This window comes from Lonchura striata, chromosome 26 (assembly GCF_046129695.1).
Source record: "Lonchura striata isolate bLonStr1 chromosome 26, bLonStr1.mat, whole genome shotgun sequence".
Lineage (NCBI taxonomy): Eukaryota > Metazoa > Chordata > Aves > Passeriformes > Estrildidae > Lonchura > Lonchura striata.
Genome location: NC_134628.1, coordinates 209629 through 224558, shown reverse-complemented (window position 1 = coordinate 224558; position 14930 = coordinate 209629). Strand labels below are relative to the sequence as shown.

The window sequence follows — 14930 nt, the reverse complement described above, 5'->3', positions numbered from 1 at the left end:
CCCCCACCCTTGCTTTCACTGCGTTGGGGTGAGCGCTGCTCTCCTCGCTCAGCCCCCCGATCCGCACACGAGTGCCCCCAAAACCTGCGCTGTCCCACTTCGCTCCCCGCTGGCGTGGCTCGGTGCGGGCCGGGGCCGCGGGGCGTGGGACACGCGTGGCACCAGCCCCGGCTGCCCCCGGCCCGCGGGGGTCGCGCAGGATGCGCGGGGGCTGCGCTCCCGCGTCCCTTCCCCTCCGCAAACTCCGCTTCGCTTTTTCCTCCTCCTCGCCAGTGCTGCTAAAATAATGCATTTCCTCGAGTCAGGCCGAGTCCACTTTCCTGCCTTAAAATGCATCCAAAGTTTCCCGGATCGCTGTCAGATGTCACCAGCGAGCTCTCGCGGGGCGGCCGAGCCGGGGCTCGCTCCCTGCCCGGGGGAACCTGGCGTGGGAAGCAGCAAAACCCCTGGAAAATCCACGCCTGCCTTGGAGCTGCTGCATTCAGCAAAGGCACAGAGCTACCTTCGCCTGGCACTCACAGCGCAGAGCCATTGTGCCTCCCCAGAAAGAGAGATTATACAATATTTTAGCATTATGTTGAAGTGGATAAGTTGAGTGTTGTCTTGCATGGTGCCCAACAAACAAATAATTCAAATAATATCAACCTTAGTGGTGATGGAGCCACAAGGAGAGTGCTTAACCCAGATACAGCAGCAACTGAAGCACTGCAAGGAATAGGTTGGGTAAATATAAACACATTGAAAGGAAATGTGATTTTCTTTAGCAAAAAGCCTATAAGAGAAGCTGAAGCACAACCAACAACCCTCCCGGCTCCGTTCCATCTTTTGCAGGGCGCCCCATGGATTATAATAGATGGGTCTCTTGTTCTCGGGTCCAGCGTGCACATCCCCGCACGCCGTGCCTCTCGGTGCGGGGGAAGAGCATCCTTCCCCACGCAGCTCCATCCTTTCCTGCCCAGCTCCTGCTTGCGCTCCTTCAGACTTGATCTCGGGCGCTGCAGCCGGCTCCGGCAGCCGGATCCAGTCCGTGTTTGTAGCCAGGGAAAGGCTGGATAATGATAACTTGTGTGTGCGAGCTGAGCCGAGGCAGCGCTGACTTTAGTCCGGTTTCCATGTCAACGATTCAGTCCATATTTGCCATCACACAGTTGGCAGAGCCCGATTTTTTTTTCTTTTCGTGGAGGGGGGAGACACTACTCCTGTTTCTAGTACTCTAATCTAGACCAGGTTTCCTAAACTGCCTTAGTGCTGGGTTAAATGGCACGGCCACCTTCATGAAGGAGACTTCCAGTCAGGAGGAGCCGGCGCGGTGGCGGTGGCCTGCAGTGCCATGTGAGCGCTGCTTCCCAGCCTATCTGCGAGCCGGGAGCCGGCCGGGCTGAGCGAGGCGTGCTCGGCTCCCGGGGACACGGGCGACACGGGCGACACGGGCGAGGAGCGCGGCCGCGCCGCCGAGCAGGGACGGCTCCGCCTGGGAAAAGCGAGGATGCGCCAAAGGAAAAGCGGCTCCGGTCCCGCGGAGGGCCGCGGCATCCCGGGACGGCGCGACAGGCGGGGGGATTTTCAGCTCTTAGGTGGCAATGTTGTTAAGAACTGTGCTGTCATCTGCTTCCCGGTCCTCATGGCTGGGAATTCACTGAATGCCTCAGTACTGAGTAAAGTGCCAGGGCCTCATTGATGAGGCGTATTCCAAAATCTGCTGCAGCTTTCACAAACATTTGGTAAAGTGAGTGTCTCCTCATTGTGTGGGTGGCTGGGGAATCCGGGCTGCTTTTCACATTACTATCAACACCGGGTTTCATAGTCTGACACAGTGCTCCTTGGAGGGGGTTCCAAAAGACGGACACAGGTAGAGAGGTGTGAGCTCGGGATCTTTGCCTGGATGCACCCGAGCTGCTTCCCAGGCTCCTGGAGTGAAGTGGTTAAACTTCTGGCAGTGCTCAGTGAGATGGTGGGGCTTTGCTCCCTGAAGCACACCTATCTTTGGGGCTGGGGAGGTGAGTGCTTGGGATGGTTCTGGGATAAAATGGCAGAATTCTCTCCAGTTCGTGCTTTTTAAAGTTTAGTGCCAATGAAACACCCAAGGAAGGGTGTTTTGGTGCTGTGGGGCACAATGGACATTAATGCAACACTAGGCTTCACTTCTGAGAGTCAAGCCTGTGACTGGAGGAGTTTTTCCCCATCTTCTCCTTTGTCTTTCCAGAACACAGGATTTCATCAAACAACCCCTCTGTGAGGAGGATGTATATAATTTTTCGTTCTAGTACATTCCACAGTTTCCAAACTCTTCTGAAGAAGAATATCTTGGTATTTTTCCTTCTCTGTGGCCCACACACATCTCACTAAAGCCACAGGGCCTCCCAGGTGAGATTTCAGCACTGTACTGGGGCTCCAACCCTTGAGAAGGCCTTGAGTACTATCACAATACCAGTATCATCATTTATTACCCATTTTTTTCCTAATAGTTTATTTACAGCTGAGGAGAAAGGCTGACCAGCCAATTTGCTGGATGGAATCTGCTCCATGTTGCACAGTCAACTGCGCAGGCTGAGAAATGGCAAAGGTGCTTTGTTTGGAGCCTGAGGGGCAGTTTGTTGCTCTAGAAAACTCTTAGAATTTTGCTATTTATCACCATATCCCACCTCCCCTCCCACTTTCCATCTTTGGAACAACCCCTTTGTTCCGCCACCTGCACTCTAGATGATAAATATTTCACATTATAAGTTTTATAACGGGTGTGAGGGCTGAGTTGCTGTCAGTAGACACTGACACCCCCACCTGCAGGCACAGGGTGCTGGCAGGGACCCAGTCCCGCTGCCCAAGGCTTCGCCTCCTGCGCTGGACTCGCGTTTGCTCACTCCCAGCGGGGTTCCTTGCGGTGTGTCCCGCTGGGTGCTGGGCTGGGGCCAAGCCCTGTTTGTTGTCACTGCACAGAGGTCACTTCTGCCACATTATCTGTTCTGTGGTGATGCTCTAAAATGGCAGCCTCAGACCTCAGAGTCTCTTTTGGCTCCCCACCGACTGTTTTCTGATGTTTTCTCTCATCTAAAAGTTGTATTTACTTCAACTTCACTTTTCTAAGTATTTCCATATTCCACAGGAACACCAGCACGTGGGACCCAGGCCTGACCCACACCACGCCTGCCATTTTTACCAGACATCCATGTCCTGATTTCTAAGAACCTGGTGTTTATAACCCAAATAACTAATCTTTTTGACCCTCCCGTGCTCTGCTGCAGCCTTGCACCATTTGAAGTTAAACAGGCAGGTTCAGACCCCCCTGGCACAGGCCAGGCTATGTCCAGGATGGGGCTCCAGGTACATTGCTCTTCTCCCTCCTCCCGCTCTGCCAAGGCCTCAGGATGGAGGAGGAGGTGGGAATCTGGGTCTGAAAGGGTTGCAGACGAGCATGGCCCAGTTCCCAGTTCACCTCTTGACAGCTGGGGAGCTCCAGCACGGCGCTGGGCGCTGCCTGCCAGCGCATCCTGTCCCGCTGCCCAACGTGTTGTGTCTAGATGCGCTCAGGTGGTTTTGGATCTGGGAATTCCTGGTTCCGTGCCCACCGCCCTCGCCTTGGCAGGAGCGGGGAGCCGGACTTTCTTGGATTGTCCGCGCGTGCAGTCACAGCCCTGGCGCGCCGCCAACGCCTTTTCCAGAGGGACACGGCCAAGCGGAGAGGAAATGACAACCGCTAACAGTTCGCAGAGGGCTTAATTCTAAATGGAATTTCTAGGGACAAAGAAGAGGCGCTTCGGTAACCCACGGGCAGAAACCCCGGGGCCGGCGGCCGCCGAGCGGCCAGCACGCCTCCGGAGGGCTCCGGCCGCGGGACATCGCCCGCGGCCCGCGGGGATCGCCCCGGGCGGCCCCGGCCGCGGCGGGGGAGCGCGGCCCCCCGGCCCCCGGCTCCGCCGATCCGCCGCGGGTTTTGCGGGCGGCAGCTCCGCGCCGGCGGCGGCCGGGGCCGGCCCGCTCCTCCTTTGTGACGGGGGGGAGGCTCCGCTCCGGGCCGGGCTGCGCTCCGCTCCGGGTTTGGCAGGCGGCCGCGGCGCTGGGTAAAATGGCAGCGCTGAGCCTCGTGTCGGACTGAGCCCGCTCGGCCGAGCAGAGTCGGAGCTCGCCCAGCCCGGCCCCGCCGCCGCTCGGCCCCGCTCCGGGGACGGCGCCCGCCCGCCCGCCGTGTCCCCCCTCCCTCCCTCCCGCCTCTCCCGCACCGGGAGCCCCGTCCCGGGTCCCCCCCCACCCCCCCTTTCCTCCTCCTTCCCCCCCACTCCCTCCTCCTCCCCTTTCTCCGCCGGCTGCAACCGAGGAGGTACAGCGGGGCCAGGCCCCGGGAAGCCCAGCCCAGCGGAGCCCTCCCCGCCTCGCCGAGCAGGCCGGGGGGGAATGAGCCCCCGCTGCCCTGAAGAGCCGCCCGCCGCCGCCTGAGCGGGGAGAGCAGAGCAGCGAGGCCTCACGCCGGCCGGCCAGGCAGGGAGCAGCTCGGGGGGACCGGTCCGGGGGGGTGGCCGGGCGGGGAGGGGGGGGATCATGGCCGCTCAGGTCGCCCCCGCCGCCGCCAGCAGCCTGGGCGCCCCGGCTCCATCCGAGCTGAAGAAAGCGGAGGCGCAGCAGCGGGATTGTCCCCCGGAGGAGGCGGGGGGTGAGGCGGCGGCGGCGGAGCGCGGCGAGAAGCAGGCGGAGAGCGAAGGCCCGTCGGGGAAGGAGCTGCAGGACGGGGCCGAGAGCAACGGAGGGGGCGCAGGGGCCGAGTCCGACCTGAAGAGCTCGAACGGGAACCCGGGCCCCAGGCCCGCCGCCGCCGCCACCCTGAACAATAACCTCCCGGAGCCGCCCGGTGGCGGCGGCGGCGGCGGCGGCAGCGACGGGGTGGGGGCGCCGCAGCCGCCGCCGCAGCAGCAGCAGCCGCCCCCTTCCCACCCGGCCGCCTTGCCCCCACCAGCCTACGGCTTCGGGCAGCCCTACGGCCGGGGCGCCGCCGCTGCCTTCCACCAACATGGCGGACAACAAAGCCCTGGCATGGCAGCGCTGCAGAGCGGGGGCCTGGAGCAGAACTACCCGGGGCCGGCGGGAGCCCCCGCGGGGCCGCCCCCTCCGCAGAACTCGCACGGCGCCGGGGCCGAGCACGGCTTCCCCAACCACCAGTACAACTCCTACTACGCGGCCGGGCGCAGCGCCGGTTCCTACCCGCCTCCCCCCCAGGCCTACGCCCTGAGCTCCCCCCGGGGCTCCGCGCCGCCGGCCGCCAAGTCCCCCGCGGCCGCCGCCGCCGCCGCCGCCGCCTTCCAGCAGCAGCAGCAGCGCTTCGGGGTCATGGGTCCCTCGGCCGCCGGCGGCGCGGGAGGAGGGGGCAGCACCCCGCAGCCCACGGCCACCCCCACCCTCAACCAGCTCCTCACCTCCCCCAGCTCCGCCCGCGCCTACCAGGGCTACCCCGGGGGCGACTATAGCGCCGGGCCGCAGGACGGGGCGGCCGCCGCCAAGGGCGCCGCCGACATGGTCTCGCAGTACGGCGGGGGCAGCGGCCAGGGCTGGGCAGCGGCCGGCGGGGCCCCGCCGAGGAGCCACCACGCGCCCATGAGCCCCGGGAGCAGCGGCGGCGGGGGACAGAGCCTCGGCAGGAGCCAGCAGGTACCGGCCGGGCCGCGCGGGACGGGCCGGGGGGGCGGCCGGGCACGGGGCCGGCCGGGGGGCGCGGGGGGCTCGGGGCGGCGGCGGCTCTCCCGCGGCTTCCCCCCGCCGGGCCGGCGCTGCCGGGCGCTGCCATTGTCTGTGCTGCTCGCTCGCTCTAAAATGGCTGCCTCGCCGCCTTCCCTTCCTCCTCCTCCCCGGCCTTTGTGCGGGGCTCCCGGGCCGCCGCCGCCGGGCTCCCCGCCGCCCCGGGGGGCTCTGCCGGGGGGCCGCGGGTCGGGGCGGGCGGCGAGGGCCCGGCGGGGCCGGGCGCGGGGGGCCGGGGCGGCGGAGGGCGCGCCCGGGACGCGGCGTGGCCCCGGCGGCGCCGCCGCCTTCCCGCGGCCCCGCGACCCCCGGCGCCGGCCCGGGGGGGTCCCGCGGCCCGCGGCGGGGTCCGGCGGGGCGGGCAGGGCCGCCGGGGGCCGGCGGGGCCGCGGGGCCCGCGGGGCGGGCGGAGGGGCCGCGGGCCGGGGCGGGAGCGCCGGCGGGGAGCTGGGCGACGGGAGCAGCGAGTGCGGATCGCTTGGGTTTGGGATTTGAATTATGGAGGTAAAATCCTTCTGTCAAAGCCAGGAGACAGTTGGTCTTAGGTTGACATCCCATCTGTGATCTGATTGGCTCCCCATCCCCTGCTCTTGGCCATTTATAATTGCCTCTGATGTAATGGTACAACCATCCTGATGAGCTCATAAACTTCCACGCTCGCCTCCTCCGCCAGCCCCGGGACGGGGCAGCCCCGCGCCCCTCTCCGCATCCCCCGGCGTGACCTTGAGCCCCGCATCCCTCTGCCCCGTGCCCCGCACGGAACGGGAGGCGAGGGCACGCTGTTTGTACCTTGGGTTTATTTTCCTTGTGATGTTGGATTCAGCCTGGAATAGAGTCTGTGTTGTCGGAACGGTGGCGGGGCTGCTCCGCACAATGGGCTTGCTGTTTATTTTGGTTATGTGACTTTCCCCTTGGTATAAATGATTTCTTTGATGGATCTGAGGATGCGTTTGTTCCTGCCCGGTTTTGGCCCTTTTCAGAACTGGGGCTGTTTGGGTTCTTTATTAGATGGGAGCATGTGGGGGGTTCTGGGGTGTGTTACAGCCTACAGAAGGAAAAAAAATCCCCAAACAACCAAACGATCAGAACCAAACTTGTGGCCAAAATGCTGAAATTGGTCGGTTACCAAGAATTATCAATTTGCATTCAACAGAACTGTGATACGGGACAGGTCTCTCTAACTCTGTGTCTTAGGGCACATTCTGACTTATTTTGAATGAGAACTGATGTGTCTTCTTCCCCCCATAAATACAGGCACTTCCTAGAGACTTCAGGTGCTGGTTGTGGTCAGGCTCAGCAGTGTCACAACTCTTCTGAGGAGTGGAACTAGGAAAAGCAAGCCTGAAGATTATCTTTATTGTTGGTCGTGTAGAATTCCCTCTTTGCTGGAATAGGAATGGCCAGGAAACGTGCAGAGGAGAAGGCAGTACAGCATCAGACATTTTAGATATGGGGAAAAGAGGTGCTGGTATCTTTATCTGAAAGCCTCGATTAAAAGCAGGTTATTTTCTGTGCTCAGACTTGCATCTCCAAGGCCTGTGGTGGCAGGACTAAACTTCCCTTTCCATTCTGTGTGCTTTGCTCCGACTTTAGGCCGGGGTTGGAGACGTTTGGTACCACGCAGGGTGACCTGCAGCCTCCAGAGCTTCCCTTCTTGCTCAGGACTTCTGCACTGATCTGAAAGCTGCTCAGTTGTTTGTCCCTTGATTACCAAAGACACCCTCTGCTGCAGCACCTTGAGCGTTGGACTGGCTTTTCTTTCAGGTTGGAGTTCTGCTCTGCCAGAGAGCAGATCTGGGGCTGTCAAACGTCCAGTGGTGGCTAGCAGTGAGTGTTGGAGCATCCTCAGGGAAGGTTTCAGCCACTCGGTCATGTGTTCCATGGATGCAAGTACAAAGTGCTTACTTTGTAAATCCTGAAAAATCTCAACTTCGATAAAATGTGCACTAAAATATGGAGCCAGGTTGAACTTCTCAGGTGTTTCCCTGCAGTTCACTTCTGTCAGTGTTCTGGTACAAATTTGTAAAAGAAGCTTTTTTTTTGTCTTGGCAAATGAATTTCACTTAATTCCACGAGCTGCTGACGCAGTGAATTAGGAATACCTGAGTAAGTAGTCCCATAAACTGGAATTATTAATGGTTGTTCTGAGAATTAGTTGGGCTTGATGAAGGACAAATAGTACATGTAGAAGGTAAACCAGCAACTCCCTCACCGCAAAAACCAAATTACTTTCCCACCCCCCAGTCATTTTTGTGCCCAGGATTGTTGGACCTAAACTGACAATTCCTCTTTTTCTGCCGGAAAAAGAAAAGAGCGGAGGTGTCTAAAGAAAAAAGCTTCCACGTGTCATCTGTGCTGCCCACAAAAGGTTGATTAATAATAATAATACTCCAGCCCTGAATTACAGCCTCCTGTGCTGTGTACTCCTAAAGTCCCTGGATTAGGAGAATTTAAAGCTTTGTGTCTGTCTTGCACAGCAGTGAGTACTTGCCACTCAGCTCCTGGGAGAGGAGGGCAGGGCAGAGGGCAGCTCACCTGCCAGAAACCTGCCAGGAGCATCTCGGGGCAGGCTGGGGAGAGGATGTGGGCAGAGCTCCCGGGGCAGCGCTGGGGGCACAGACCAGTTTGGGGTGAGGAGCAGGGTGCTGCCTTTAACCCCCTTCAGGTACTCTTCAGGAATTCGGAGTGATGACATCCGGAGGATTTTGTCACTTCGCTCATCAAGAAAGGCCCAGTAATTTTCTGTGAAAGTTGTTTGGGTGGAATGTTGCCTGCAGTGAGAGGAGTGTGTGGGCACGCCAGGGTTACACAGGGGTGGCTCCTGTGTGTAACCTTGACGGACACTTCACCCACAGCCAGGGAACACGGGGACGCTCCGTGTTTTTGGGGACTTGGTGTTTTTCTCAGATGATCTCTCCAGCTGGGGAGCACAGAGCAGGGTCAGGAGATCAGGATGGCTGATCTGCGGCGTGTGAGATGAGAAATCTGGGGTTTGCTGTGGCAATGACTTGTAAGGAGCTAGGCCATGGGTCCTGGTTTTCAATTTTTCCAGCTCTCCCATGCATTTTTTTCCACCTGTTTCTCCTCAGAGCATGTAGCAGCTCTTCGCCAGTTTTCCCAGGGTCTTGGGATTTAAAGGAAACTCCTTGAGAGAAAGGACTTCCCTGCCTTTAATAGATGGGCATTTCTCAGGCTTTGGCTACAACAAAGTGTCTCCTGTAATGGGAGAACTCTTTGGATCACATTAAACATTGACATCTTGGATAACCTCCCCATAGGTGCCCCAGCATCTCAAGGCCTCTGTTATAAGTTCAGTGAAAGCAGTTTAAAAATCTTATGTTAATTAAAAAAAAAAGCTTTTGGGCCTGTTGCCATACAATAGCTATTTTTTGTTGACTTTGATTCCGACTTTAGTAGCGAGTGAGGCATGAAAAACGTTGTTGGAAATATGGTTTTTAAACTAAATTGGCACCAAAAGGCACTGTGCTGCCAGTGAGCTGCGATGTCTTGGAATGGGAAATTGGGACCTGGCTCCTCTTGGCTCGTGGTTTTTCCTTGCTTTGCATTGTAATGTCAGGAGCCCTCGAGTTGTGTGTTGTGCACTGGAGCTTTCCAACAAAAAGGAGAGTGGTGCATCTCCTTTTCTCTGAACGAGTGATTTTAGGGCTTGGCTGTTTTAGCAAAAGCAGGAAAATTGTGCTGCTTAGATTTTTTTAGATTTTTTTTTTTTTTTTATAAAATCTTGTTAACCCTGGTGTGGGAACTGGAGGTTTTGCTGCTTTATCTTTTTTAAACAGCCTGAAATAAACCAGGAGTTGTCTGATTTCTTAAAATCTCTAAATTTCCCTGGTACCAGCTCCCTGATGCCCACCTTGGAGGTGTCCAGTGTTTCCAGGCAGGATGTGTGTGGGATACAGCACAGTAAAACTCAATCCTCAGTCTCAGCTGGAGCTTTTCTTTTTCCCTGCCCTTATCACCACCAGTTTACTGGGAAACCCAGGACAAACCACTCGAGTGTTGTGGTGAAATGGGGTTAGCAAGGCTTGCCTACTGCTTTTTATGAAGTTTAATTGACTTGCCCTGTGAATCCTGATTTATTATCTGGGCTAGGGGCGGGTTTCTCCCTATAGTGTCTCTCTTGTAAGGCTGTTGTTGGTTGTAAGACAGAAATTTGGTTTCGGAAAGGTTTTATGTTTGACTTTCAAGCCTTTTTTTGGGGGCTAGAATACTTAGTGGTTTCCTGGAACTGCCCTGTTTTACTCTTTTTACCTGCTACAACTTTCCTGTTTCTGAAATCAGGAAAACTTCCTGTTTTCCCTCAACAAGCAGGCAGAACGTCTTCCCTGGTCTTAAATAATATTAGAAACTGGGCTGGGGGGGAGGCAGGACAGTCAAATGTTCTGTTACAAAGCTGTGCCTGACTGTTCTCATAAGCCTGGTGTATTCATAATGCTTTGGGTTTTTTCTGTTGTCTCATTTGAGAACTCTGGTCAGTGGTTCCGGTGTTACAGATGTATCACACGTTCCATGAGGGCTGTGCTAAAAATCCCAGCAGCTTTCCTTCAGAGAGAAAATAATGTCTAAAATTAGGCTTAATAGTGCAGCTGTTGTTTTATCTGTTACCTCATACACGACTTTTCCACCACTTTTCTCCCATACTCTTTTCAAGGAAACGCCACCAATTGGAAATCCAGCTTTTACCCTCTGTGCTCTGGGCAATTAAAATATCAGAGGAGAGAATGCCCTTTCCAGTTCTTACTCTGCGTATTTAAAATTCTCTGGCTAGTGAGTCTGATTTCTTCTTTGAATTGCAACTCCTGTGGGATGGATTGCTCTGAGGAGAAGCTCATCAGCAATGCCATTGCCCAGCTCCTGCTAGGAATGCTGGAAACTCAAGGAGCAGCAGCAGCAAAACAGAAACTTGAAGGCAGCAAACGTGGTTGGGGGGATGGAAAAGATAAGCTTGTCAATATTTAGCCACTTGCTTTTTCCCTCTGGAATGGTCCTTAAACCATCAGCAAGGGCGGAAAACATTTCCCCTTTTGTTCTGGTGGGAGAGAAAGGAAGGATACCTTCCTGCTGGGAAAAAATGTTTTTAAAAAGTCCTACGAAAGTTTTTTCTGTTGTATGCTGACTGCAAAAAGTTCAGTCTTTAATTTATGCACGGGCAGTGGGAAAACTGGACTGGATGTCTGTTAGGCAGAGCCATAAATCTCCAGCTGGAAGTGAATGACAAGTGGGGTGGGAAGAAAAAAGCTGTTTTTTGGCACATTGGAACAGCTGCTTGTGCTGTGCCCGGTGCCTCCTGCCCGCCAGCTCCCGGGTGGCACCGGAGGAGCTCTGCTGCCTTTTTGGTTTCCCTGGGAAAGCAGGGCAGTTCCTCACCTGGAGATAAACCTGTCCTTTTGAGGGGCCCATCAGTCACATCCAGGAAAAATCCAGTCCCAAATTTAACATCCTCTCTGCTGTCTGGAGATGCTGCTTTTGGTTCTTTGGGTCTGCAGTCCTGCAGGAGCTGGGTTTCTTTAGGGTTCTTTGGTTGTGAAGTCCTGCAGGAGCTGGGTTTCTTTAGGGTTCTTTGGTTGTGAAGTCCTGCAGGAGCTGGGTTTATTTAGGGTTCTTTGGTTGTGAAGTCCTGCAGGAGCTGGGTTTCTTTAGGGTTCTTTGGTTGTGAAGTCCTGCAGGAGCTGGGTTTCTTTAGGGTTCTTTGGTTGTGAAGTCCTGCAGGAGCTGGGTTTCAGGCAGCCTTTTGTTCCTCCCTGTTAAGCAGGGCTGGAACGTGGGCTCTGAATTCCCTCAGTGACTGTTCCTCAGTAGCTGAGCTGCTGCTGTGGGAACTTTGGGAAGGGCTGAGGCTCCAGGGCTGGGAATGGTGGGGAGGGGAGCATAAATCCTCTGGGTCTCATCCTGTGCTGTGTGTGACCCCAGCTTCCCTCCCTGCACTCTCTGAGACCCTTCTGATGGAGCCCTGTGCCTACAGCAGCGCCCAGGGCTGCAGCAGGAGCTGCTCCTGTGTGTATTTTACCATTCCATGTCCTAATCAGACATGGATTAATCACGTATTAGCACAGGGGTGAGGGAGGGGTTCTCACTGCTGGCCCTTCCCTGCACCTGCACTCCCAGTGTTGTAATCCAGCAGTTCAGTCCTGCAGCTGGAGCGTTTCTGAGGGTTCTTGCACCACATCAAGGAGAGCATTTCCAGGTTTGCCACAGTGTCTTTCTGGAGTGTTTCTAAGTTTTAAGTATTTGCACAACGTGGGCATGAGTTCTCTGTAGTGAAACATAAAGGATGCTGCATAATGACAGGTAAACTTAATAAAAGCTGCTTCAGGATTCCTCAGCAATTATTTCTTTTTGCTTTAGGTGTTAAAAGTAAAATGTAGCTGCAGTCTAATTTCTAATCATGTTATTTTTATTTTTTTCTCAGAGAAAAAAAGGACAAAAGTGTATAGAATCAAATAGGGGTTATTGCTTAATTCTGGTAATAGGGTAAAGAAATATCTTTATGTGAGAGTGGAAATAGAGTGTTTATGTCTTAATTCCTATGAAATTCCCGTGAAAAATCAGTTTGTATAAATAACTCCAAAAAAACTGCTTCTCCATTACAGTTATTGGCATTTCATGTGATAACCAGCATGTCATTATTTCCTTAAGCCAACTCTGGTAATTGAAACTCTTTCAAGGACAAATTCAATTGCTATTAACTTTCTTTTTCTTTTTTATTTTTTTTAACTTGAGTAACTTTCTTTCTCGGATAATTAACATTAAGCGTAAATTGGTGCAAGAAGCTCTGGGTTAGACGAGGGCGGTGGTTTTTGGGACCCCTGATGCAGCTGGTGGAGCAGAGCCTGCTCCTTGTCCTGGTTTTGTGGGGAGCAGAGGGGACCAGAGGTGACTTTGTTTTGGTGGGATGTGATGGGAACTTCTTGGCCGTGGCTGGGAGGAGGCTGAGGCCAAAGGCGGCCCTGACTTTCTGCCACTTACGACTTTCCACCCTTAGAGATTCTGTGACTCTTCTCAGAGAGAAATTGTTGAAGTTGGGAGGGCTCTGGAGTTTCCCACCCGGGGAGGATGAACGGGTTAAAGAAGTACTTTCCTCCCCTCCACTCACTTGTGAAATTTCATTCAGGTTTGACTAAGAGAAACCCTGAAAATTACCATTTCCCCTCTGATGTCAGCACGTCCTGGCACCCTGCCTGTGAGCAGCCGGCAGGAATGTTTGAAAACCTGGGCCCAGCCCCAGCTGCACCTCCGGGCTCTGGGAATGGCTCTGCTGGGGCAGGACAGCATGGCCAGGGCTTGCACTGCTCCCCTGCCCAGGACAGGGGCTCCAGGCCCAGGGGAGGGGGCTGCTCTGGGAATGGCTCTGCTGGGGCAGGACAGCATGGCCAGGGCTTGCACTGCCCCCCTGCCCAGGACAGGGGCTCCAGGCCCAGGGGAGGGGGCTGCTCTGGGAATGGCTCTGCTGGGGCAGGACAGCATGGCCAGGGCTTGCACTGCTCCCCTGCCCAGGACAGGGGCTCCAGGCCCAGGGGAGGGGGCTGCTCTGGGAATGGCCCCTCTGGTTTGGGCTGCACTGGATCATTTTGGGGAGGAGAACAGGCAGTGTGGGCTGTGCTCCCCGACTGATCTCGCTGTGGTTCCTTGCCTGCGTTGTCTGTTTGCTGATGATGTTTTCCTTGTCGAGCAGAGGTCTGGAGGTGAGCTGGGGAGGTCACCAAGCCCCCCAGTCCTCCTCCAGAGCAGGACCAGCCACACCTGAGCGCAGACAGTGGAGCTGCCCCCGTGTCCCAGTGCTTTGCTGCCCGTTGGGTGTTAGGGGAAGTATTCCAGCTCAAATCACATTGAGTGTCTCTTGTCCTGGTGTCTCCAGGTGTGGAGAGCAGAAGCAAAAGTGCACACACAGTAACTTGCTCTTAAACCTGTGGCTTTGTGCCTGTTCCTGTTTCCTTGAGGAAAAACTCCAGTTACGTTGCAGAATGTCTCCCTTTGCTTCCAGGTTACTGTGGGAATTCTCTTGGAGGGGTTGGACTGTCCTGCTTTGCCACCTGAACTCTGCCAGGGTCCTGGGCTCACTCTGCTCACTGTGGGATCCTTCCTGGAGGCTTGTTTGGAGTTTTGTACTTCATAACCGAGGGTGGATTTAAAGTCCAAATGACTGTAGGACTATGCACCCTGTGCGAGTTTAAGAGGAGAGTCTGGTGTTCATTAACTCTGTGTAAATAATTAAACCAGTGCCGGGCTAGAGGTGCTCTCCTCTCAGCCCTGCTCCTTGTGAAAGGCTTTCAACAAGAGTCTTACCTCTGTGCAGGAGATCCAATGAAACAGTGGAAATGCTGTAATTAGTTAAAACTTTATTTTCTTTTCTCTTTAAATTATCTTTGACTTTGGGGTTTGCGTGGCTAATCAAGGAAAAGACTTCCCATTCAAGGCCAGTTGACTGAGTGTGACCACGTGTTCCAGAAACTGCCTTTATGTGCTGTGGCTGCACGTGTTGTCTCTGCTCTGAGGACTCCTGCAGCCCTGCCCCTTGGACTGCATGGGTGAGGGGGTATTTTTTTATTATAAAAAACCCCAAACTCATTTACTTACTGTTGTGTGGGGCACTTGTGGTGATCGCAGCGCTTTGGATCCCCTGGGAAGGTCCTGGGGCAGCTGCTGCATACAGCCAAGTTGAGCATTTATTTTTTAAAAAATTATATGTGGATAGTTGAACAGTGTTTTGAGAGGAGACATTTAAGTGTCAGAGTATCTCAGGGTCTTTCAGGTTATTGCAGCAGAGCAGTGAGGCTTGAAGGAGGAGTTTTCCATGTTTTGGAAGCCTTTCCCTGGCTCTGCACCCTGCAGGTGGCAGAGAGGTGCTCTAAACTGTAGCTCAGAATCCAGGCCAGTGGCCTCACTGCTGGATCAGAATTGCTCTCTGGGCATGCAGTTACACCTAGAACAGTTTTCACAGGATCACAGTTTGGGAGAGACCTCTGGGGATGTCCCAGACCAAGCCCTGCCCAGGCAGGGTCACCTGGAGCAGCTGGCACAGGGACACGTCCAGGTGGGTTTGGGATGTCCCCACAGAGGGAGGCTCCAGCCCTCCCTGGGCAGCTGTTCCAGGGCTCTGCATGGAAAGAAATTTTTCCTCGTGTTGAGCTGGAACTTGTGTTATATTTTCTGGCCATGGCTCTTTGTCCTGTTGCTGTCATCATTGAACAGAGACT

General features: G+C 55.4%; 1 protein-coding gene across 1 annotated transcript in view; it reads left to right on the top strand.

The window, feature by feature from the left end:
• Nucleotides 1-4530: 4530 nt before the first annotated feature.
• ARID1A (AT-rich interaction domain 1A) overlaps nt 4531-14930 on the top strand; it is a 34859-nt gene continuing 24459 nt past the window's right edge. The window contains exon 1 of the mRNA XM_077788469.1: nt 4531-5631. Coding sequence (XP_077644595.1) covers nt 4531-5631 — 1101 coding nt within the window. The remainder of the gene's footprint in view (nt 5632-14930) is intronic.